We start from the raw sequence: 25,634 nt of genomic DNA on the forward strand, positions 1-25,634 counted from the left end.
GGGGGGGTCCAGCCAGGGGCACAGCTGGATAGGCCTGTTTGCGGGGACAGGGCCCTGCACCTCTCCTTCGTCCCTCTCCCTTACGTTTCTTGTCCAGCCCCCCTCAGGGATGGGGCTTAGAGGGGCCGGGGCACCGCAGCCTGGGGTGGGGAGTGGAGCTCTGCCTGGACGTTTGCTCTGCTGTCTGCCTCCTTCCCAGCCTTCTGCAGAAGAGAGAAATAAGGTCAAACAAACTTTCTCCCTACTCGAGACGCCCTCCTCCCTCTTTTCCTGGTAAAATAATAATTCAGATAAGTGACATGTTTGTGTGTAAGACTGGCTCTTCTCTGCTCATTAGCCAAGCTCCTTGATGGATGGTGGTAGGAATGGCCTGGCTAAATGAGGCCACTTTGCAGAAGGGAGACGGGAAAGAGCCACTAAGATAGACAATACTGCAGCCCAGCCTCTCAAATAAACACACAGTGGGAAGTTTCCAGTGAGCCTATTAGATGAGAGGAAAAACCACACTTGAAAATTTATATCCTTTTTGTTGAAAGGCTGCAGCAATTGCTTTATAACGAGACCCAAAATGGATCTGGATTAAATATGGTAAATATGGTATTAAAAAGGCTGGTTATCACCTCCACAGAGCTCTGCCTCTCAAAAAGTGACCCCTCTCCTTTTTTGCCCCCTCATCTTCCTAGATAGAGCTGTGAAAAAGTTTGTCAATGTGCTTCTGCTCTGCTCACCTGATTTTTTTTTAAGTTGGTGATTGAAATGTACTTTGGGCTGCTAAGCCTTTCAAGATGCTCTGAATTTGTCTTAGGTCAATAGTTTTATGTGAGAAGCCTACTCCAGGGCAAATTGGATTGGAGTGAAAAGATGTGGAAGCAGTTATCGTATGAAAGACACATGTTTAGTCAGCTCTGACTACTCAATGATAAGAGGTGTCTTTTTGTTTATTATTAAAGAAATGACACATGTGGGATAGAAGTCTAGGAGAACTTGAATAAAACATTAATTGAAATGAAAATGCCAGGAAAATAAGGGTCTGTGAATGGTAAGCACATAAGAAAGAGAATATATTGAGGCTGCATTACTCAGTTTGCTTTTACCAGGAAATGAATCACGGGCGTGCTTCATTTTGAATGTGAATTACCTAATATAAAAAGTCATAAATTGACAAATGTGAACTTTATGTTGAAAAGATTAAGCTCTTTACTTCCTTTAATTACAGATTATGTCTACTTTGAGAATTCCTCTAGCAATCCGTACCTCATCAGAAGGATAGAAGAACTCAACAAGGTATACACTGAGTGTTCTTGATTCTAATATTAAGAAATATTTGTTGCCCATTGAAGGGTAATTGGGTAAAGGGCATAAGAGGTGATTTTACTTAAAGTTCCAGACTCTTTGAAAGTAGAGATTTCAGATTAGAGAATTATGCAGGATTCTGAATATTCTTTTGCTTTTTATAATTACCTCTGATATTAAATGTTGATATTGAATATGTAACATCTGTAAGATTTCTTCAAATTGCTTTGAGCTTCTCAGAGCAGGTCACTCCTGTAACTCAGTCCCCGTTTATATTTGAAGTCATAATTTGTGTTTCTCCCTTGTTAGTTATTTTTTAAGTAATTAAATTAAATTTTTAATTTAATTTAAAAAATTTTTTTTAATTAATTTAAAATTAATTTTTTCCTCTTTCAGCTTGAGAAGAAGGAAGTTAGGGAATATGATATTTAAGGGAATTTGTAGAATTCTGGACTAGGCTAACTAATAAGAATACAGTTTTGGTATAATTATAAAGTGACTTTTTGTACCTTAGGCCCAAGTAAATAAAACTTTTACATCAAGGTTTGTCCCTAATCGCAGGTGTCCAGGACATCAGAAGCATTATGAGTGTTGGCAGTAGCTGAGCTTTTACAGTGGAGGCACTCAAACAGTCATAAATGACATGGACCATAGATTTCTGATGGTTGAGGGTTAATTGTGTAGCTGGTGAGAATTCACATTGTTAAAATTTTGGGGGCTGTCTAGCTAATACCTTTCCTCCAAAATACCATCAGGAGACTCTGGTCCCGTTTTGAGTCCCAGGAAACCAGATTGGCCAAGGGCATGCCTGGCTTATGAGCGTTGAGGTCTTGGTTCACTTTTGGGGATACCCTGGGGACCTTGCATTTAAAAATTTCCATAGTATTTGAGACCACCACCAAATGAAGAAAATGGCCTCAGGATTAGGTCAGTCTGTGGGTGGGAACTGTTGAGATGTCTTCCTGGTGTGCTTCTCTTTTATATTATTGATGTAAGGTCTAAGAATTTAGGTAATTCCAGGGAATTCCCTGGTGGTCCAGTGGTTAGGACTTGGTGCTTTCACTGCTGGGGCCCAGGTTCCATTCCTAGTTGGGAAAGTAAGATCCTGCAAACCACGCTCGGCATGGCCAAATAAATAAATAAATAAATAAAAGGCTTAAAAAAAGAATTTAGGCAATTCCACACTGTTCACTGCATCGGCTTACTTGGAAACTTAACTAGGATTCGAGGAGAAATATTGCCCTATGAGACCTGTATTCTCTGGCTGCTCCCTGCTTTGTTCATTCGGCTCTAAGTGCAGTAAGCTCTTTCTTGCCTGTTTCTCTCTCTCTCTTTTTTTTTTTGGCTGTGCCACCTGTCTTGCAGGATCTTAGTTCCCTGACCAGGGATTGAACCCAGGGCCATGGCAGTGAAGCACCAAGTCCTAACCACTGGACCCTCTTGGCTGTTTCTCGTATGCACCCACCTTAGGACTGTCTGGTTGTTCCCAGCCCCCCATACCTTGCTGTTTTCCCCCACATCATCTATCACCTTCAGATATACTTAATGAATGTGTTTACAGGCATACCTCAGATATTGTGGGTTCAGTTCAGACCACTGCAGTGAAGCAGATATTGCAGTAAAATGAGTCACATGAATTTTTTAGTTTCCCAGTGCATATAAAAGTTGTGTTTATACCATACTGTAGTCTGTTAAGTGTACATTATGTCTAAAAAAAGATGTACATGCCTAATTGAAAAGTACTTCATTGCTAAAAATTGCTAGCTATCATCTGAGCCTTCAGTGAGCCTTCATAAAATAATATTAAAGATCACTGATTATAGGTTGCCATAACAAATATCATAATAATGAAAAAGTTTGAAATACCGCAAGATTTACCAAAATGTGACAGACACGAAGTAAGCAAATGCTATTGGAAAAATGGCGTAGACTTGCTTCACCGAGTGTTGCCATAAACCATTGATCTGTAAAAAAAAAAACACAATATCTGAGAAGTGCAGTGAACCGAAGCGCAATAAAATGAGTTGTGCGTATATTTTCATTGCCTGTTTTCCCAAACCAGAATGTCAGCTCTGTGTGTGTAGTGATCTTTTCTGTTCACTAATGCATCCGAAGTGCCTTAGAGTAGTGGCTGGCACATAGTTAAGTAAACATTTTTTGAATTAATGAATTTCTCAGATGTCTGATGTTAATACTTGTACATGGCTGTACTGTTTACAAAGTACTTTGATTCATTCATTTTACAAATATTTCTGGGGACCTACTGCTTTTAGATACGCACTTTTAGGAACTGAAAGATGAACAAGATAGGTCTAGTAGTGGAGATGGACATCAGCTAAATAATTCCACAGGCAGAAGGGAAATTGCATCTGTGCTAAATTTACAAGCATCAGAGCATGGTGCTCTGGAAGCATATAACCTGGGGATTCACGTTTGTCACCTCTTTTGAGCCTCACAGCACCTTAAACCTTAAGGTAGATGGATCACGGATGGTTGTGAAGCACACTGTGGTTAAGTAACTTAAATGCCTGGGTTACACATCTAGCTGGAACCTGGATCATTTCACACTTCTCTATCATTATATTACTCTTCACTTCAAAAGTCCCTCCCCTCCCCCACATTCTCACCTTCTCCCTGCGCCTCTGCTTTCTTAAAGAGTGGTTAATATACGAGCAGTCCTTAGGGGACTGAGGGTGACGGAACTGTGAGAGATCAGAGTCTCTGTAATTTCAGAGAGTGGCAGTTTGGATGGAGTATTGATAAAAAGGAACTGCAATAGGCTAATTAATTACTAAATATTTACATAGGACCTTTATTTCTAAAGGGATGTGAGAGATCTCATTTTAAGTAATTAATTAAATATTTCTCGAGCTCTTGTTATGTAGCAGGCACTATGCTAGGCTCAGGTACAACAGTGACCAATATGGACATGGTCTCTGCCCACACAGGGTCTCCGTTCTCATGAGGGAGACACATGAAAAGATGAGTTAACAGGTGTAAAGAAAATAGCGATAAATGGTGTTAACTTCTAGAAAGGAAATAAGCAAGAGCCTTGACCCTTGACATAGAGAATAACAGAGGTTGCTTCCTTTGGATAGGGAGTGAAGGACTTTAAGGACATTGAAGTTGAGGCCTAAAGGATGAGAAGGAAGTAGCCTCAGGAAGAGGGGCCACAGGAGTACCAGAAAGGCCTTGAGCGGGTCAGAGGTCAAGTTGGCTAAGTGGGGAAATTTAACATGATTAGAAAATCCAAATAATGAATTTAAGAACACTTGATATATTATTATTTTTTAAAATTAATTAATTTATTTTTGGCTGCATTGGGTCTTTGCTGCTGCACGCAGGCTTACTCTAGTGGTGAACGAGGGGCTACCCTTCGCTGTGGTGCGTGGGCTTCTCATTGCGGTGGCCTCTCCTGTTGTGGAGCACGGGCTCTAGGCACGCGGGCTTCAGTAGTTGGGGCACATGGGCTCAGTAGTTGCGGCTTGCCGGTTCTAGAGTACAGGCTCAGTAGTTGTGGTGCATGGGCTTAGCTGCTCCACAGCATGTGGGATCTTTTAGTGCAGCGAGTGGGCTCTGGTGCGCATGGGTTCAGTAGTTGCAGTGAGCGGGCTCTCTAGTTGTGCCGCACAGGCTTAGTAATGCGGCACGCAGGCTCTAGAGTGTGCAGGGTTAGTTGCCCTGTGGCGTGTGGGATCTTAGTTCCCTGACTGGGGATCGAACCCACATCCCCTGCATTGGAAGGCAGATTCTTAACCATTGGACCACTAGGGAAGTCCTGAAATAGACTTTTGTCTCAATTTTTCTTCCCCAGAACTTTTAGGTGCAAAACTGAATATATTGGTTGATAAACACAGTTCGACATTGTTTTATCTCTCTTTTTTTTTTTTTTTGAGGGACTGGTTCTTTATTTCAAAAAGACATTTATCAATGTTCAGTATCAAAACAGTTACACTATTGTTTTTTCTTTCCCCAATTGGCCCCCAAGGAGACCACACCAAAGGGGAGTACATTTTAAGCCAGTTAAGCTGTAGGATGCACACCTAACTGACCTCACTGAACCCTCACCAAAAAGGGGAGATTGGGTAGGGAAAGAAACTTTGAAAGATCAGCACACTGCCAGCCCAGACTGTTAGAGGGCTGTCACAGCCAGGTGGGGTGACCAGTGTGCCCCAGCCCCAAAGAAGCAAAGTTTCAAAATAATATAAAATTTAAAAACAATTTTGTGTATAAGCTATTCAAGATTTCTCCAGGACTAACTGCTACAACACACAATGAGATGGCAGTTTTAGAGACAGCAGCTTCAGACCCAGAAAAGGGTGATGAGATGAGTTTCATATGGCTAAATCAGTGGTAGAACATAATTTTCCTTCCTTTCTTTCAAGGAGGCGGGAGAGCAAATAAGTGGTTACCTCAAAATAAGGGGCACATGATCCATTCTGTGAGTGATTGGGAATGGGGTAGAGCTGGGACAAGGATTTGGTCTCAGAGGTCTCACCATCTTAATCTCATCTGGTCACTTCTGATGGAAAAAAAAAAGTTGCCCAAAGATACCGTAAAGCTGAAAACCTGAACAGGTTTTTTTTTTTTTTTTTTTTTTTTTGGCTAACTCCTTCTGGAATCACCTTTCTGGTTTGGCAGGTACTTTTTACAGAGCAATAAGGCTTCCCAAAATGGAGTCCTTCTCTGGGCTGTTTAGCTCTCAGGAAGGCAGGCCCATACCTTTTCCCCTCCTCTACGGAGAGGGCAGTATGCATTAAGCTGAAAAGTTACCTTCCAAAAGTGAGAAAGGGATTAGACTGCTGCTTCAGAACTATGGAATTATCTGGAATGTTTTACAAATGGCTGCTATAGCAACAAAAAAGGTAATTACAAAATGTGCACATCACAGCATGCTTTTAAAGACACTTAACATTGTGCTCACATTCCCTTAAACGTTGTTCCCAAAGATGCTCAGCCTCTAGCCCAAATGGAATCTCTGGAGAGAGGCAGAGACAGTTTGGCAAAAAGGACACAGGGGTGGGGGTGGGAGACATGGCGAAAGGAGAAAGCAGCCTTCCAGTTAAAGGTCAGCCGTCAGTTTAAAGGTCAGCTTCTGGCCTCAGCGGAGTCGGGGTCAGAGGGAGGGGCAGCGCAGGGCGGGACTGGGGCGCTCTGCATCTCATCCAGGTCAAGCAGAAGTCTGGTCCAGCATCCTTTGTGTACAGAGGTGCTCCTCTTTGGTGCATTTCAGTTCATCTTCCAAATCATCAGTTGTCTTTTCCAGCTTGGCTGCCCATCTCTCAGCAAACTCAGCACGGGTCTCTGCCTCCTTGAGTTTATCAGTAAGAATCTTTCTCTCTTCCTCATACCTGTCTTCTTTTTGAGAGTACTCTTCTTCAGCAGCACTCAGACACTTCAGATTCTGGTCCATCAGTCTGACCTGCTCATCCGTCTCTCGGCAACCGGACTCTGCCAGCTCAGCTCGCTCCTCTGCCTTCCAAGTCTCCCTCAATAATCACCAACCTAAGAGCCACCTCTTCGTACTTCCTGCCTGCCTCTTCTGCAGTGTGCTTAGCTTCTTCGAGTTGGATTTCCTGGAGCTCCATTTTTTCTTCCTCTTTTAAGGATTGGTTTTCAATAACCTTCAGACCTCTCTCGCTGTCATCAGCAGCTTTCTCAGCTTCCTCTAGCTTTTGCAGGGCAGTGGCCAGGTGCTCTTGGGCACTGTCCAGCTCCTTTTCAATCAGCTGGATCCTGCGGTTCAAGGAGACCGTGTCAGCTTGAGCCTGTTCCCGGGCCGCCTTTCTCCCTCCACTTCCGCGGGAGGTGCTCGGCCCTCTCCTCTGCGTCACTGGCCTGCAGCTGCGGAACCTGGGTCTCAGCGCTTCACCACCTCCGTGGTGGTGACCCCGGCCGTGGTGCCTACCCGGCCCCTGCTCGCCTTCAGGTTCCTGCCCCCTCTGCCCGGAGCTGCAGCCGCTTCTCACCGACATTGTTTATCTTACATACCCTCTTTTCCTCTCCTCTAAACTGTACTCAGATACAGTGATGATGATCTTTTGGAGGAAGAATATAAAGTTGAAATAGAAAACAACTTCACGGTAAATTTTTAGTCACTATCTAGCTTGGGTGTTGCTCTTCTAAAGATTTAGTCTGCATACATGTTGGAAGAAGGCCTTGTGCACATAATAATGAGGATACAGTCTCAGGAAGTTTTGGAAGTTATGCTTATGGATAAATTGAATGTTATTTGCTATTGATTGTTTTTTTGGTGTGTTATGTTGTATAATTTATATGTTTCTTCATATCCTGTATGTTTTATTAGCCATCCAGTTTGCTCTGAGATTCATTTTAATGTTTTGGGTCTTTTTTTTGGTTGGGAGAAGGGAGCCACTAACTTCTTTGAGCATCTAGTCTTGTCCCCCACCCCAATCTATATTTGCACATACAAGGTTTTGCATATGATTTCAGGAGATCCCTTCAAAGCCCTTTTATAGAACCCAAGTTAAGACCCCTCCTGACGTTTAGGATCTGTTGGGAAGAAGGACAGAAATTGGGAAAAGGAAGTTCTTTTCCATCTGTTCTTTAGTTCGAGCAGACCACAGACTTTCCAAAATGGAAACCGTTTGGTTTTTTGTTTTTTAATAATGTACTTTCTAAGTCTGGGATAGAAATGGGCGTGAGTATGAGGTTGACTAAAAGCCCCTTATTGCTGAAGGATGTTTTACTAAACGTGTTTGACAGAATAGAGATTTAAGAGGCTGCAACCTAAATGGAGAAAAGAACACAGGAAAGAAATTGCTGTTCGTTGTAGGTTCTTCTTTATACCTGTCTCCACTTTTCCCACATGTGGGTTTTGTTCAGGTCCTCCTTTTTTCTTAAGACTACTCAGTCCTCCAGGCTTCACCTCTTGGACTCCTTTCCTTCTTTCCTAGCTAGCTAGGGACCTTCTGCCCCCTTTCCTCGTCCTTGAAGCTTTCTCTGTTCTTCCCTCAACAGGTGGTACTTCCTGCCTCCATGAGTGAGAAGTGAAGTCTGGAGGGGAAAAGAAAGGAGTAAAGACAATAGTGCTGGGAATTTGTCAGGAATGTTTTACTCTTATGCTTCAGTTGTGGGGAACCGGTGAAGGTTTCTGGGTGAGGGACATGATTACAGCTGGGCTTTGGAAGGTTGGAGACGAGATGACACGTGGACAGGCATCTTTGCTGGAGCAGAGGCTTGGTGAGGGCAGACACCATGCATCCGTGGTGCTTAGCTTGTGCAGGGGCACATAGGAAGCGCACACAAGAAATTTGGTGACTTTATATACAAAATATACAAAATATTTAACTTAGGTCTTCAGAGCTATACTTCTTAAATTATTTGTGGTGGAGGATTTTTAAGAATTTTCAGTATCTTAGACTGCTTTTGTAAAATTTATAAATGAGAGTAGAAAAATGAAATTTAAAGTAGGCTTATAAAAATGCAAGCCCCATTTTTCATTATTAGATTCAATAGATATAAAATTAACTCTCAAATACTGTAATTCATTTAATTTCTGTACTCATTTCATTACATAGTAACAGCTGTGGACTGGGCCTTGGACCACAATTTTAGTAGCTCAACTTTAGAGGAATGTTCGAAGGGAGGGTGTGTGTGTGTACAGTAGAGAAGAAGAGTAATACTGTACACTGCCTAATAGCCAAGTGTGTGCGTGGTTCAGAAGAGAATATTTATTTTGAACTATGCCCTTCCACCCCAAGCATGTTCAAATAAGAATTTAATTAGCTTTACAGAGTATCCCTATTGGAGGAACTCACCAGTAAGGTAGAAAAAAAACACGTATGCCTTAAAACTCTTGCTTTGGGTTTTTAACATGCTTTTATTTATTTTTTTTAAATGTTTATTTATTTATTTTCTTATTAGTCGTCCATTAACATGCTTTTGTCTCAAGAAGACAAAAATGATAAAGCACTGATAATTGAAGTCATTGATAGATTTTATTTACATATGAATATTGGGCTGTTCATTTAGCAGATTGCTGGATCATTACTTCTGGAGGATGTATTTGATCACAATATTGTGAAATATAGAAGCACTTTGGTTAGGATGTAATATGATTTCAGTTTTAAGGGACAATATTTCTACAAGACTATTTCTCACTTTAAAATACTGCCGCTGAACTTCATAAAACCGACAACTTTACTGCAGCACATATACTTATTTCTTTTTCTCTGAGTGTATCTGTAAGCCCAGAGAAATTTTGAAAATATGTTCTCAAATTTGTTTGAAATTGGAAATGACAGTAGCATTTTATTGTAATCTGTGTGTTTTTACAATGAACTCTGTAGTGAACATTTGACCTTGAGATCTCTCAGAATTCATAAAGAATAGGAGGGTAGGAGCCTGGGCCCCAGCTGCAGTAAATTACAGCCTAACTGAATATTGATTGTATTCTAGACTGTAGTCAAAAAGAAATAAGAGCTTCAGTGTTCATAACTCAAGGTTTTTAATACTTTCATATGTGAAGGTAAAGTAAGTACTACTAAGAATGTTGACCGTTATGGATTCATGGACTCCCTTGGGCTGAGAATGCATTTCCAAGTTATCTGGTCCACCTCACATGTTGACTGCCCTGCACTTGCAGAGCTTCACCATCAGTCGAACGTGAGGGTGTTTAGGATGGGGCTGGGTGATTTTGCACTTAGCCTGTGCCTCAGGAAGAGGGTTTGGAGGACTATGTTTAACTGTCTTTTAAGTTATGTTGTGGCTTTTTAAATTTTGGGGATTAGTTTCTTAAGGTTAATCAGAGTTAAGTATGGTTTTAGTCATTAAAGCTCTCTGATCACTTTAGTTTAATTTTTAATTGATGCCAATGAGTTATTTTATGTTTGACATTTGTTTCACTTGGAACTTTTACAAATGTTACTCGTCCTGATTTGAATTTTTTTTTTTTTTTTCTTTTTTTTTTTTCTGATTTGAATTTTTAAGCTCTCTGATTATCCTGCAGTTGTGGTTGGCACAATAAATGACAGTGATCTTACAATTATGCTGTCTCTAGTTTTGTTTTATAAACTACTTGAATCTAATATTCAGTATAGATGACTTTTATTTTTCTTATTTCTTAGACTGCAACTGGCAACGTGGAAGCAAAAGTAGTGTGCTTTTATAGACGACGAGATATTTCCAACACGCTTATAATGCTTGCAGACAAGCATGCTAGTAAGTTAATTGTCTTTTTCTTGGAAAATTAAAATGTGTTTTGAGTCTTTTGTTTTCCATGATATGAGGAAAAGTACTTTATGTTACCTGTAGCTTTTTGGTTTCCCATTTGTCTTCCTCTTAGTTTAGATGGGAGTAGGTTTTTGGGTGGTTCTTGGTTTTAGTGTATATTTTTTAGGATGCAACATATGTTTATTAGTTAGTCGAAATGTTGAAATAGAAGTCTTTGCACATAGGCTTTAGTGGACAATTGGAGCAGTGCTTTGCCATCTCCAATTTTCCATGGCGATTTGAAGGTTTGAATATGAGGAAATTTATACTTCACTGGTATTTTGGAGGACTTCTTTTTCCCTCCTCTCTAAAACAACTGGGTTGTATTTACAGTTTTTAAAATTCTGAGTATTTATTATATATTTATAGTATTAGGTATGTGTGGAAAAAAAAGTTTGCTAAAGAAAGAAGTGCAATGTGATAGATATGGAAAAAAATTCTTGCAGATAGCAACTCTGAGCATTTCTTTGTAGTTTAATCTTCATTGTGTGCTTCTCCCTCCGCAGTCAACAGCTTTGACATACTTTAACCCCTTTGATTTTTTTTTAAACAATCAATAAAAAAGTGATCTAAATTTTAAGAAAGAAGTATAAGTACTTTATTTTGAAAGCCATTTTTGTCCTACAAAATATGTAATGAGACTAGGACCATATGTAAATGTATTTTTCAGTTTAATACTGTAGTGTCTCAAACTCTGGTCTTGGGGTTCCTGAAGCTTTTGAAATGTTTTGGTAATGGGGGAAGGGAGGCTGTTGGCGCACAGGTTTGTTCTGTGTCTGCCTGAGAATGATTTCCCTACTGGATGTCTGTCTCATAAGTTAAATTCCTGCTATATTTCTGCTGTAGTTCATAGAGTTTTTCAGTTTCTTTCCATTTTTGTAGAGAAAGTGTTAATTATGATATGGGTTATTCTGTAGTATTTACAAATTATATATTCACAGATTCAGGGTAATCATATTTGCTCCTCATGTATGAGACCAAAGTATTGCTTTTTAAAATGACATACTAATCAGTTATTTTAGCTATACCTGAAATCTAGAAATTCAGTGTGTTATTAAAGTATCTGTGCAAAATTATTTGGATTTTATTCACCATTTACAACATAAACTTAAAGATAAAATGTCTCATTTATATTCATGTACTTTTGGATTTAATTTAGCTTCTAACGTAGCTTCTAAAGTTGTTGCAAAGGTAGTGAAGTGTAAAGATGGTTGGACATCTGTTGACTGTTCATGGAGGGTCTCAGCATGGCTGCCTTTTTTGGTGCTGTCTGTTTTAGGCTTGTAAATGTAGAAAATCAGGCTTTTTAGAATTGATGAGGCTCTTAGTATTGACTCAGAGAAATGAAATTTTAAGAAACTTAAGAACCAATGAAATTATATAATGGCAGTCATGCAGTTTAAAGAAAGACCTGGGTTCAGATTCTGGTTGGTGACTTGTTGCTTGCCTTAGGAAAATGTCTTAACTTCTCACTCATCTGCATTTTCCTCATTTGTAAAATGAGGTTGAAAAAATCACCTCTTTTTTAAAGTAAATATTTATTATTTATTCATATTGGCTGCGCTGGGTCTTAGTTGTGGCACGTGGGATCTTCATTGCGGCATGCGGTATCTTTTTTAGTTGCGACATGCAGGATGTGTGGACTTCTTAGTTGCAGCATGCGGGCTTCTTAGTTGCAGCATGCATGCAGGATCTAGTTTCCCGACCAGGGATCAAACCTGGGCTCCCTGCATTGGGAGCGTGGAGTCTTACCCCTGGACCACCCGGGAAGTCCCCATTTTGAATCATATGTATTTTACCACAGTTAAAAAAAATTAACGGTGGGAATTCCCTGGTGGTCCAGTGGTTAGGACTCTGTGCGTTCACTACCAAGGACACAGGTTCGATCCCTGGTCAGGGAACTAAGAACCCACAGGCCACGAAGCGTGGCCAAAAAAATTTTTTTTTTAAAAATCTAAAATTGTATACTTTAAGGAAAAAAATTAAAAACAAAATTAAGGGAAAAATTATGCCAGCATTGATGTGAAGCTTAAATGACCTAAGGAATGGCTTATAATGGGTGCTTAACAAATGTCAGTTGGTTTTTCTCTCTCTGTGATTTGTAGATCATCTCTTTGGGTGGATTACTTCTATCTACATTTACCTGTTTTCTTCCATTATTTATTGATTTTACTCTCAAAGGTAACTATATGTCCATATACAGTAGAGTTAGAGGTATCAACTGTATTTCTGTTTTTGTATTGACTAAAACTTCACATGAGGCAAATAAAATTGCCTGAATGGTTCATGCTTTATAAAGAGGTTTTAAGGGGGATTAATGGAGAGAGTGTCATATATTAGAAACATTCCAAAACTAGAGTCCTGGATGTGGGTGCCTCTTTTTTTTTTTTAATAAATTTATTTTATCTTTTTATTTTTGGCTGCATTGAGTCTTCGTTGCTGTGTGTGGGCTTTCTCTAGTTGCAGTGAGCGGGGTCTACTCTTCGTTGTGGAGCGGGGGCTTCTCATTGAGGTGGCTTCTCTTGTTGCGAAGCATGGGCTCTATGTGTGTGGGCTTCAATAGTTGTGGCACACAGCCTCAGTAGTTGTGGCTCACGGGCTCAGTATTTGTATCTCTTGGGCTCTAGAGCGCAGGCTCAGTAGTTGTGGCGCATGGGCTTAGTTGCTCCGCAGCATGTGGGATATTTCGGACCAGGGCTCGAACCCGTGTCCCCTGCATTGGCAGGCGGATTCTCAACCACTGTGCCACTAGGGATGTCCCTCATTGTGGACTTCTTTAAAACTTTTTATTGCAGAAAATTTCAAACATAGAAAAGTACAGAGAATAGTATAATACACCTGATGTTTCCATTATTCTACTTTAACAGTTATTACTACATGACCAATTATTTCATCTAGACCCCTACTTGTCCCATTATTTTGAAGCTCATCAGAGAAATCTTACTTTTTCATTTGTAAATATTTCAGAATGTATTTCTGAAAGATATGGCTCATTCAAACTTACAGGAAATGCCAAGAATATACAAGGAACTCCAGTATGCCCTTTACCCAGATTCAACAATTAACATTTTGTCATTTTTTATATATATAATATATATATTCTTTATTATATATATATTTTTCCTGAACCATTGGAGAGTAAATTGGAGACTTTAGAGTGTTTTTCCTAAATGTACGAAAATTCTCTTACATAACCACAGTGTGGTAAACATCTCAGGAACCCTAATATTTACACAAAGCTATTGTCTCATTCGCAATCCTTATTCAAATTTCGTGTCTCAGCAGTGTTCTGCGTAGCTATGTATTTTTTCCTTAGTCTAGGATAAAATCCAGAATCACACGTTGTATTTTATTTTAATTAATTAATTAATTTATTTTTGGCTGCGTTGGGTCTTCATTGCTGCATGTGGGCGTTCTCTATTTGTGGCCAGCAGAGGCTCCTCTTTGTTGCAGTGCGCGGGCTTCTCGTTGTGGTGGCTTCTTTTGTCACGGAGCATGGGCTCTAGGCACGCAGGTTTTAGTAGTCGCAGCACACGGGCTCAGTAGTTGTGGCTCACGAGCTCTAGAGCTCGGGCTCAGTAGTTGTGGTGCATGGGCTTAGCTGCTCATGGCACGTGGGATCTTCCCGGTCCAGGGCTCGAACCCGTGTCCCCTGTATTGGCAGGTGGATTCTTAACCACTGCGCCACAAGGAAAGTCCTCACACATTGTATTTATTGTCATGTATCCTTGATATGGAACCAGCTCAGTCTTTGTGTTTTTTTTTTTTTTTTGGTCCCGCCATGCGGCATGCAGGATTAGTTCCCCGACCAGGGATCAAACCCGTGCCCCCTGCAGTGGAGTCTTAATCACTGGACTGCCAGGAAAGTCCCTTTGTGTTTTTTTTTTTGTTTTTCTTTTTCACCCCCGCAGCCTCTCACTGCTGTGGCCTCTCCTGCTGCGGAGCGCAGGCTCTGGATGAGCAGGCCCAGCGGCCATGTCTCACGGGCCCAGCCGCTCCGCGGCATGTGGGATCTTCCCGGACTGGGGCACAAACCCTCATCCCCTGCATTGGCAGGTGGACTCTCAACCACTGCGCTACCAGGGAAGCCCCCCTTTGTGGTTTTTGACCTTAACGTTTTTGAAGAAAACAGGCCATTTATTTTGTTGAATGTGGCTCAGTTTGTGTTTGTGTAATGTTTCCTCATAATTAGATTCAGGTTATGTATTTTTTGTAGGGATGCCATAGAGGTGATGATGTGTCCTTCAAAATCCGTTGGGACAAACCCATGTAATTGGGTTTGTCTTAATAATGGTGATGTTAGGTTTGATGACTTGGTAAAGGTGGTGTTCCTTTGTATCCAGTAAGTTATTTTGGGGGAGGTACCTGGCAACTATGTAAACATCTTGTTTTTGGTCAAACATTAATGCATTTGTTTTAGCATCCATTGATCATTTAGGATTCTGTGTAAACATTACTGTCCTTGAATATCTAGTTAGTTTTCACATTTTTTCTTTTAGAATATTTTTTCTTTCTTTTTTTTTTTTTTTGTGGTACGCGGCCTCTCACTGTTGTGGCCTCTCCCGTTGCGGAGCACAGGCTCCGGACGCGCAGGCTCAGCGGCCATGGTTCACGGGCCCAGCCGCTCCGTGGCATGTGGGATCTTCCCGGACCGGGGCACGAACCCGTGTCCCCTGCATCGGCAGGCGGACTCTCAACCACTGTGCCACCAGGGAAACCCTATTTTTTCTTTTTTTATAGTTTGTTTAAATTGGGATCCAAATAAGTTGAGTATGATTGGTTGGTAAGACTCTTAAGTCTTTTTTGCTTGTCCATTTAAATAATTGATACATAATTCACATAGCATAAAATCCATGCTTTTAGATTGCACAATTTAGTGGTTTTCAGGATACTCACAAAGTTGTAAAACCGTCGCCACTACTAATTTCAGATTATTTTCATCACCCCAAAAAGAGGCCAGTTACTCCCTATTCTCCCCTATTGCTATCAGGCAACCACTGATCTACTTTCTTTCTCTGTAGAGTTGCCTTTTCTGGACATTTCATATAAATGGAATCATACAGTATGTGTTTTTTGTGTCTGGCTTTTTTTTTGCGGTACACGGGTCTCTCACCGCTGCGGCCCCTCCTGCTGCGGAGCACAGGCTCCGGACGCGCAGGCTCAGCGGCCGTGGCTTACGGGCCCAGCCGCTCCACGGCACGTGGGATCTTTCCGGACCTGGGCACAAACCCGTGTCCCCTGCACTGGCAGGCGGACTCTCAGCCACTGCGCCACCAGGGAAGCCCTATGTCTGGCTTCTTTTTACTTAGCCTAATGTTTTCAAGTTTATTCCATGTCATAGCGTGAATTCTTTCATTCCTTTTTTTTTTAATAGCTCTTTATTGGAGTATAATTGCTTCACAATACTGTGTTAGTTTCTGTTGCACAACAAAGCAAATCAGCCATATGCACACACATGTCCCCATATCCCCTCTCTCTTGCGTCTCCCTCCCACCCTCCCTATCCCACCCCCTCTAGGTGGTCACAAAGCACTGAGCTGATCTCCCTGTGCTATGTGGCTGCTTCCCACTAGCTATCTATTTTACATTTGGTAGTGTATATATGTCCATGCCACTCTCACTTCATCCCAGCTTCTCCTTCCCCCTCCCCGTGTCCTCAAGTCCATTCTCTACATCTGCGTCTTTTTTTTTTTTTCATCTGTGTCTTTATTTGTGTCCTGCCCCTAGGTTCTTCAGAACCACTTTTTTTAGATTCCATATATATGTGTTAGGATATGGTATTTGTTTTTCTTTTTCTGACTTACTTCACTCTTTATGACAGACTGTAGGTCCATCTACCTTACTACAAATAACTCAATTTTGTTTCTTTTTATGGCTGAGTAATATTCCATTGTATGTATGTGCCACAACTTCTTTATCCATTCATCTTTTGATGGACATTTAGGTTGGTTCCATGTCCTGGCTATTGTAAATACTGCTGCAGTGAACATTGTGGTACATATCTCTTTTTGAATTATGGTTTTCTCAGGGTATATGCCCAGTAGTGAGATTGCTGGATCATATGGTAGTTCTATTTTTAGTTTTTAAAGGAACCTCCATGCTGTTTTCCATAGTGGTGGTATCAATTTACATTCCCACCAACAGTGCAGGAGGGTTCCCTTTTCACCACACCCTTTCCAGCATTTATTGTTTCTGGCTTTTTTGATAATGGCCATTTTGATCGTCATGAGGTGATAACCTCATTGTAGTTTTGATTTTCATTTCTCTAATAATTAGTGATGTTGAGCATCTTTTAAACAACACCCATATATATGCCATCTACAAAAGATCCACTTCAGACCTAGGAACACATACACACTGAAAGTGAAGGGATGCAAAAAGATACTCCATGCAAATGGAAATCAAAAGAAAGCTGGAGTAGTAATACTCGTATCAGATAAAGTAGACTTTAAAATAGTGTTACAAGAGATAAGGAGGGACACTACATAATGATCAAAGGATCAATCTGAGAAGATATAACAATTATAAATGTTTATGCACCCAACATAGGAGCACCTCAGTACATAAGGCAGATGCTAACTAACAGCCATGAAAGGAGAAATGGACAATAACACAATAATAGTGGGGGACTTTAACACCCCACTTACACCAATGGACAGATCATTCAAACAGAAAATAAATAAGGAGACACAAGCTGTAAATGACACAATAGACCAGATAAATCTAATTGATATTTATAGAACATTGCAACCCAAAGTGGTAGACTACACTTTCTTCTCAAGTGCACATGGAATATTCTCCAGGATAGATCACATGTTGGGTCACAAATCAAGTCTCAGAAAATTTAAGAAAATTGAAATCAAATCAAGCATGTTTTCTGACCACAACGCTATGAGATTGGAAATCAATTACAGGAAGAAAACTGTAAAAAACACAAATACGTGGAGGCTAAACAGTGCGTTACTTAATAACCAAGAGATCACTTCATTCCTTTTTATAGCTAAATACCACATTGGGTGGATGTACTACATTTTTTTATCTTTTCATCAGTTGATGGACATTTGGATTGTTTCCACTTTCTGGTTATTATGAATAATGGTGTTATGAACATTCCTGTACAAGTTTTTGTGTGGACATCCTTAAGTCTTTTAATCTTTTTTTTTTTTTTTTTTTTTTTTTGGGGATTTTTTTGCGGTACGCGGGCCTCTTACTGCCGCGGCCTCCCCCGTTGCGGAGCACAAGGTTCTGGACGTGCAGGCTCAGCGGCCATGGCTTACGGGCCCAGCCGCTCCGCAGCATGTGGGATCTTCCCGGACCAGGGCACGAACCCGTGTCCCCTGCATCGGTAGGCGGACTCTCAGCCACTACGCCACCAGGAAAGCCCAGTCTTTTAATCTTTGGATACATATTATTTCATATTCTCTCTCTCAGTATTTTGTTGAAGATAGCAGGTGGTTAATCCTGTTGAGTTTCTTTTGGCTTGGAGTTTTTTCATTGCATCTCTCTTGTGTCCTTTACCATGCTTCTTTGTAGATGGATAGTTAGATACAGATTCTAGAGGATCGAATCTAGGTTTATTTTTCTGGGGTGTGGGTACAAGATCACTTCATGGGTAGCATTGTGTACTTCTATCATGAGGTCTGTAATGTATCATTGCCTGTTTTCTCCGTATTTATTTATTTTATTATAAAAAAATTTTTTTTTAATTTAGTTTATTTTTGGCTGCATTGGGTCTTTGTTGCTGCGCTTGGGCTTTCTCTAGTTGCGGCGAGCAGGGACTACTCTTTGTTGCGGTGCGCAGGCTTCTCATTGTGGTGGCTTCTCTTGTTGCCGTGTATGGTCTCTAGGCACGCGGGCTCAGTAGTTGTGGCTCAGAGGCTCTAGTGTACAGGCTCAGTAGTTCTGGCACATGGGGTTAGTTGCTCCGTAGCACGTGGGATCTTCCCGGACCAGGGCTTGAATCCGTGTCCCCTGCACTGGCAGGTGGATTCTTAGCCACTGCACCACCAGGGAAGCCCAGTGTTAAGTTCTTTAACGATGGTTTTGATCATCTTTACAGCTTTCGTGTATCTTGTTCATTATATATATATAGTTGCTCCACAAGTGTTTGTAGCTTTAAATTTACCAAGGGAACAAATTTGAAGAACAGCCAGGCTACCAGTTGTTTTGTTTTAGCATCTTGGTTGGCTGAAAAGAGTCTGTGGTGTTTATCTATCTATCTGTCTGTCTGTCTGTCTATCTATCTGTGGTGTTTTAAAACATGGTCCTCAACTTCTTTGACATTCCTTCCATTGATAGATGAAGTCCATGTCTTCTCCACTTGGATCTTGGTGGGGTTGTGACCAGAACAGTATTGTGGAAGTAATGCTGTCTGACTCTTCAAGGCTAGGTCAGAAAAGGCCATGAAACTTCTACCTGCTTTTCTTGGAATGTTTGCTCTCAGGATAGTTCTCCTTGGAACTTAGCCACTATACTGTGAGAAAACCAGGCTACATGGTGAGGCCCTTTGTAGGTGCTAAGGTTGATGGTCTGTCCTATCTGAGCCCAGGTGCCAGACATATGCCTGAAGGAGCCACCAGCTGATCCAGGCTCAGCCATTTGAGTTCCTCTTGAGGCCCCAGTTATTGTGAAGCACAGACAAGAGTTCTGTGCTGTGCCCTGTCTGAATTCCTCACCCACTGAATCAGCAAAGTAGAATGTTTGTTTTGTGCCACTAAGTTTTGGGATGATTTGTAACTCAACAGTAGACGATATAACTGGAATAGGATCATAATAGGTTTTTCTTTAATGGGATATTTTCAGTGACAGTTTAAAATCAATATTTAAGCTTATGACTGCCAACTAAAAGTATTTAATGAACTATTAGTTTTCTTTAAGTAAACTTCATTTTCTTTTGACAGACTGATTAAATGAAGAGATTTTTGCCCCAGTGCCTTACTCCTTATAAATGTTTTTTGGTCACTTTGAGCACAAGTCAGGAAAAATGCCCTCTTTATTATTCTGAAGTGAAATTTATTGATAGTATAACTTATACATATAATGTATAAACAAAATTAAAACTCAGTATTATGTTCTGACTGCAATATAAAAGAGAAAAAACTTATATATAATAGGATCATATATACTGTATTTCAATATGTGTAAATGCTGAGGCATGACAATAGTGGAAGCTGTAACGAAATTGTGGAATGTTTGCATGTATGCATAGAATCACTAGCAATGCAGCGGTTATAAATTAGACTGATAGTTTGTACTAGGAACTATTTCCTGAGATTTTTTTCAAAATGGTACTATTGGTAAGTTTTGAGCAAAACAAAATACAGTCTTTCCTCTTTTTACATGATGGCTACATTGCTGGAAAAGTCAGTTATATTAAAACCATACCCCAAATGTTTTGTGTTCTCATACATAGAATGGAATTAGTTCTAGGCTCAGGTAACAGAATCATGTTTTTCACTTACATAAATGTCCAGAGGGACATTTCAGAGTCATATGAATCACAGACTGTCCTCTGCTGTCTACCTATATATCTATGGGATATCTAACATCCTTGTCTTCCATCTATGAAATGTTAATACTGCTCCCATTGTGGTAGTACTGCCACCACCTCACCCTTCCCAAAGGAGTCCTTGGGGTGTAGACTAGTACACATTTAAGAACCAGGGCACTAAATGCAGTATAATAAAACAAAAACTATGTCTGTATTGTTGACTAACACATTTGCTCACATTCACTGTAACTTTGGGAACATGGAAGTTACTCGGTATGTACAAATTAAACAAAAAAAAAGCTCTTAATAGTTTACCTAATTCCTCCAAATTAGAGATTAAAGTTGCAAGTAATAAAAAAGTTAAAAGTTAAAGTTACTTATATTCAGCTAGGATTGATACAGGCTTTTTTAAAAAATTAATTAATTTAGTCTGTTTTTGGCTGCGTTGGGTTTTCGTTGCTGCATGCGGGCTTTCTCTAGTTGTGGCGAGCGGGTACTACTCCTCATTGCAGTGCGTGGGCTTCTCATTGCAGTGGCTTCTCTTATGGAGCACCGGCTCTAGGTGCACGGGCTTCAGTAGTTGTGGCGCATGGGCTTCAGTAATTGTGGTACACAGGCTTAGTTGCTCCGCGGCATGTGGGATCTGCCTGCCAATGCAGGGGACACGGGCTCAGTAGTTGTGTCTCGTGGGCTCTAGAGCGCAGGCTTAGTAGCTGTGGCGCACGGGCCTAGTTGCTCCGCGGCATATGGGATCTTCCCGGACCAGGGATCGAACCGATGTCACCTGCATTGTCAGGCGGATTGTTAACCACTGCGCCACCAGGGAAGTCCCTCCCTTATACATTTGAAAGTTGACATCTAAAATTTTTCATCAAAAATTTAAATAGTTGTGGGCTTCCCTGTAGAGAACAAATGTATGGACACCAAGGGGGAAAATGGCAGGGGTTGGGGATGGTGGTGTGATGAATTGGGCTATTGGGATTGCCGTGTATACACTGATGTGTTTAAAATTGATGACTAACAAGAACCTACTGTATAAAAAAGTAAATAAAATTCAAAAATTAAAAATAAATAAATGGCTATGGAATTCCTTGGCCATCCAGTGGTTAGGACTCCGCGTGTCCACTACTGGGGGCCGGGGTTCATCCCTGGTCAGGGAACTAAGATCCAGAAAGCTGCTTGGTACAGTATAGCCAGAAAAAAAAAAGAAATACTGTAACAATTTGCCCACCATCACAGGTTAAAAAAAAAAAAAAAAGCATGAACAAGCTCCTGTTGAACAGTTTGAAATTTTACGTGATCCTTTTCTCTCCTTGAGCTCTTTTCCATTTTGCTTTCTCTGCAGTATTCTAGCCTAAATGTATTTTATGCTTGAAAAGTTTTGTTTATCATCATATTACTCTGCAACAAAAATTAAACATAAATTAAAAATTTAAAACACTTTGTATTTCTTGACTTTATAAGGCTCAGTCTTAATTTCTTTTGGATTTATTATAATTATAGTACAATTACTATAAAAAGTTTGATAATTACTAAACATAAAAATACATTTTTACTGGAAATCATCTCTTAACGAGATGGGTGGGGATTCTTCTCACCTTATTTAGTTAACAAATTCTTGCATTAATGTAACTCTTTGCTAGAATGAGAGGGTTTGGTATTGATTCTGTTCCTGATTTTTGTGTTTATAGGTGTAGTTTCTGACAAAATTTTTTCATCTAAGTAGATGAGAATGGTGCTGTTTTCCTCATTTATTCATTTATCAAATATATTTTGAGCTCCTCCTGTGTTATGGAGACTCCTCTAAGTTCTGGTGATAAGCACTGAACAAGCAGAAGTCCCGGCCCTCAGAGTTTACAAGTGTCTCTTTGTTCTTCTGAGTTGTATGTGAAAAATCATATAGCAGTTTTTCATCAAAAGTGATTTTTAATGATTTAGCAGCTGACAATTCAATTATGTCCTATTTCAGTCTTGTTGAAAGCAGAGAATTTGAAACCACCAGAGTTGGAAGAGGTTTGTTACCCAGTCATTAGTCATTCATGATCTCATTTTTTGAGAAGCAGAATAAAAAGGCTTTACCAAGACCTAACAAATGACTGTTAATTTTACTTCCTACTCTTTGACCTACGTAGATTGTATCACTTAGGGGTCTACCAGATGAACAACTAGTTGGAGATTTTGTGTATATATAAATACATAATATCCTATACACGTATGTAATCTCCAACTGGTTTGTATAAATATATAAAGAGATTTATTTATTGCAAAATGAATAAATTATTGTGGGTCTGGCCAGGTGGGATTTCTTCTTCCTCAGGGAAATCTCAGGTTTTTTTTTTTTTTTGCGATACGCTGGGCCTCTCACTGTTGTGGCCTCTCCCGCTGCGGAGCACAGGCTCTGGACGCGCAGGCTCAGCGGCCATGGCTCACGGGCCCAGCCGCTCCGCGGGATGTGGGATCTTCCCAGACCGGGGCACAAACCCGTGTCCCCTGCATCGGCAGGCGGACTCTCAATCACTGCGCCACTAGGGAAGCCCAAGGAAATCTCAGTTTTGCTCCTGAGATCTTTCATTTGATTGTATGAGACCCACCCAGATTATTGAGGATAATCTCCTTTATTCAGAGTCAGCTGATGGTAATCCCATCTACAAAATACTTTCACAGCAACACCTAGTTAATATTTGAATAACTAGGGACTATAGCCTAGCCAGTTTGACACATAAAACTAACCATCATAGGGACCTTATTTAAACCAGTATACTCAGAAAGGTTTGGGAAAGTTGAAATAATGTTCATTTAAATATACCTTTGCGGAACTTCCCTGGTGGCGCAGTAGGTAAGAATCCGCTTGCCAATGGAGGGGACAGGGGTTCGAGCCCTGGTCCGGGAAGATCCCACATGCCGCGGAGCAGCTAAACCTGTGCACCACAACTACTGAGCCTGTGCTCTAGAGCCCGCGAGCCATAGCTACTGAAACCCACACACCTAGAGCCCATGCTCTGCAACAGGAGAAGCCACCACAATGAGAACCCCGCACACCACAGCGAAGACCCAACACAGCCAAAAATATAAAAATAAACCTTTGCATTTTAAATTTAAGTCTGATAAAATGTTTGGATCTTATACCATTTGTGTACTTATATATTTAAATATATATGACATGTAAATTGATATATAAAGTATAATATGAACTGTATTTAAATATATGTACATCAGATTGTTGGAACCGTGGATTTCATTTATTCAATGGAAAATGACTAACAGTAAAACTTTAATGATAAAGCCAGTCCTTATTGACAAAAACCAGGCAGCTAAATCAAACTTTCTGTCAAGTCTTTTTCCAATTTTAATAAATGAGTACTGTGCATCCCCAAGGCAACCATCTCCTTCTGAATTCTAAGATAGATTCCTGGATAATGCTCAGAGCCTTGCTGTGATGAACTAAGGCCATCAGCATTTTTTGCAGACTCTGTTTTTTTTTATCTTGGGACTGTTCAGGTGTGGTTTTTTTTTTTTTAATAAATTTATTTTATTTTTGACTGTGTTGGGTCTTTGTTGCTGCACGTGGGCTTTCTCTAGTTGTGGTGAGCAGGGGCTACTCTTCACTGCAGTGCACGAGCTTCTCATTGCAGTGGCTTCTCGTTGCGGAGCATGGGCTCTAGGCGCGCGAGCTTCAGTAGTTGTGGCTCACGGGCTCTAGAGCACAGGCTCAGTAGTTGTGGCGCACGGGCTTAATTGCTCCACAGCATGTGGGATATTCCCGGACCAGGGCTTGAACCCGTGTTCCCTGCGTTGGCAGGCGGATTCTTAACCACCGCGCCACCAGGGAAGCCCAGGAATGGTGTATTTTTTTATTACCATCCAGGGGTTGGAAAAAGTGAAGTCTTTAAGTATAAATTGTTCATATATCTATCAGTTGATCAACACGTAGATATGTGATGCCATAGTCTCAAATATTTCTGAATTCATAACATGCTAACATTGGCCAAAATACCCCAATTCTATTACCATACTTTGTTGTGACTAAAGTATGTGTAAGACACAAAACCGTATTCTGCGAATTTCTGATATCTTTATCGTGTCCCTGTTTTGTCACCAGTGGTCTCCTTGTTTGGTGCTCTGGTGGTTTTTACTCCCTTGGGCTGTGCTGTACTTTAAGATTTAGAGTGGTGGAGAGGTAAGAGAAGAGTGGTGGAGATGAGAAAAGAAGGATCCTGTGCTAGTTCTCAGGCTAGTACATGTGGAATTTGATCTAAAAGTTGATTTCCTTAAACCTGTGTTTCTGTGTATCCCTTACAATGTCTTCTGTACCCTTAGAAGTGCTCAGGCTCACCTTTTGAAGACTTCTGTTAACACTATACCACTTTTCCTGGGCCTTGCTTTTTTCTTATCTCGGAGATCCTTCCATATCTGTATGTACTTTAATGGCTGCATTGTATTCCACAGTTTGATGTTTTTACTATAATTTAACCAGTCTGTACTGGTGGAGGATTGCGTTTTTTATCTTTTGCTGACAAATACTTCTGCAGAGTACATTATCATTTAGCACATGTTATGAGCACAGCATCTATATTTAGGATAGATTCCTAGAATTGCAGTTGTGGGATCAAAAGATTATGCATTGTAATCTTTTTTTTATTATTTTATTATTATTATTATTTTTTTTTTGCGGTACGCGGGCCTCTCACTGTTGTGGCCTCTCCCATTGCGGAGCACTGGCTCTGGACGCGCAGCCTCAGCAGCCATGGCTCGCGGGCTCAGCCGCTCCGCGGCATGTGGGATCTTCCCGGACCGGGGCACGAACTTGTGTCCCCTGCATCGGCAGGCGGACTGTCAAACACTGCGCTACCAGGGAAGCCCTGTAATCTTGATAGATATTGCCAAATTGCCTGCCTCAGCCAGGGTGTCAGTTTAGACCTGTCAGCAACAAATAAGTGTCTATTCCCTCCCACCCGTACCAATATAGTTTACTATCAGGCCTTTGATCTTTACTTAACCTAATAGGTAAAAAAATGATACCTTGGTATAGTTTTATTTTACATTTCTTATGAAAATGTGGCTTTCTTATAAAAGCCACTTTTGTTTGCTTTTCTGTGAACTGTTTATATCATTTGCCTTTTTTATATTGAGTAACTTCTAAATTAATGTGTAGTGGAAAAAATCTTCAGTTAACTCAATAAATACGGTTTTGTTTGTTTGTTTTTTTGGAATCCAAGCTCTCTTTATTTTTGAACTACATTTATGTTTTGCTTTGCCCTCATCTAAATTTTTTTCACAAAGTGTCTGTGGGTGGTGAGCTTTCTAAATCTTACCGTCATACTTAATGCTAGTTTGTCTCTTTATAGAATTCGAGGTTCAAAATAGTTTCCTCTCAGAACTTTGAAACAATTAACTCCATTGTCTTCTGGAATCTAGTGTTGTTGATAACAACTCTGATGTCAATATAATTCTTATTCTTGATGTCAATATAATTCTTATTCTTGTAATTCTTCTTATTCTTAACATGTTTTTCCCTCTGGAAAAACACAGCTTTAGAATTGGCCTTCTGAAATCTTGCCAGAATATTGTCTGCATGTTGCACTTACTTCAGTAAACCATTCTGTGTGTTTTTGGTGAAT

General features: G+C 40.4%; 1 protein-coding gene and 1 pseudogene across 4 annotated transcripts in view; one reads left to right on the forward strand and one right to left on the reverse strand.

Moving 5' to 3' along the window:
* Nucleotides 1–25,634, forward strand: part of MTA3 (metastasis associated 1 family member 3) — a 196,583-nt gene that overhangs the window by 44,638 nt on the left and 126,311 nt on the right. For all 4 annotated transcript variants that reach the window (XR_003004294.1, XM_024753600.1, XM_024753599.1 and 1 more), the window contains exons 2-3: nt 1,217–1,284; nt 10,383–10,476. Coding sequence is in view for 3 of the 4 variants with exons in the window: in XM_024753600.1 (XP_024609368.1) it covers nt 10,455–10,476 (22 nt within the window). In the remaining variant the exon portion in view is untranslated. The remainder of the gene's footprint in view (nt 1–1,216; nt 1,285–10,382; nt 10,477–25,634) is intronic.
* Nucleotides 6,382–8,513, reverse strand: LOC112405170 (tropomyosin alpha-3 chain pseudogene; annotated as a pseudogene).

The sequence above is a fragment of the Neophocaena asiaeorientalis genome, unplaced genomic scaffold, assembly GCF_003031525.2.
Source record: "Neophocaena asiaeorientalis asiaeorientalis breed wild unplaced genomic scaffold, Neophocaena_asiaeorientalis_V1.1 scaffold171, whole genome shotgun sequence".
Taxonomy (NCBI): Eukaryota; Metazoa; Chordata; class Mammalia; order Artiodactyla; family Phocoenidae; genus Neophocaena; species Neophocaena asiaeorientalis.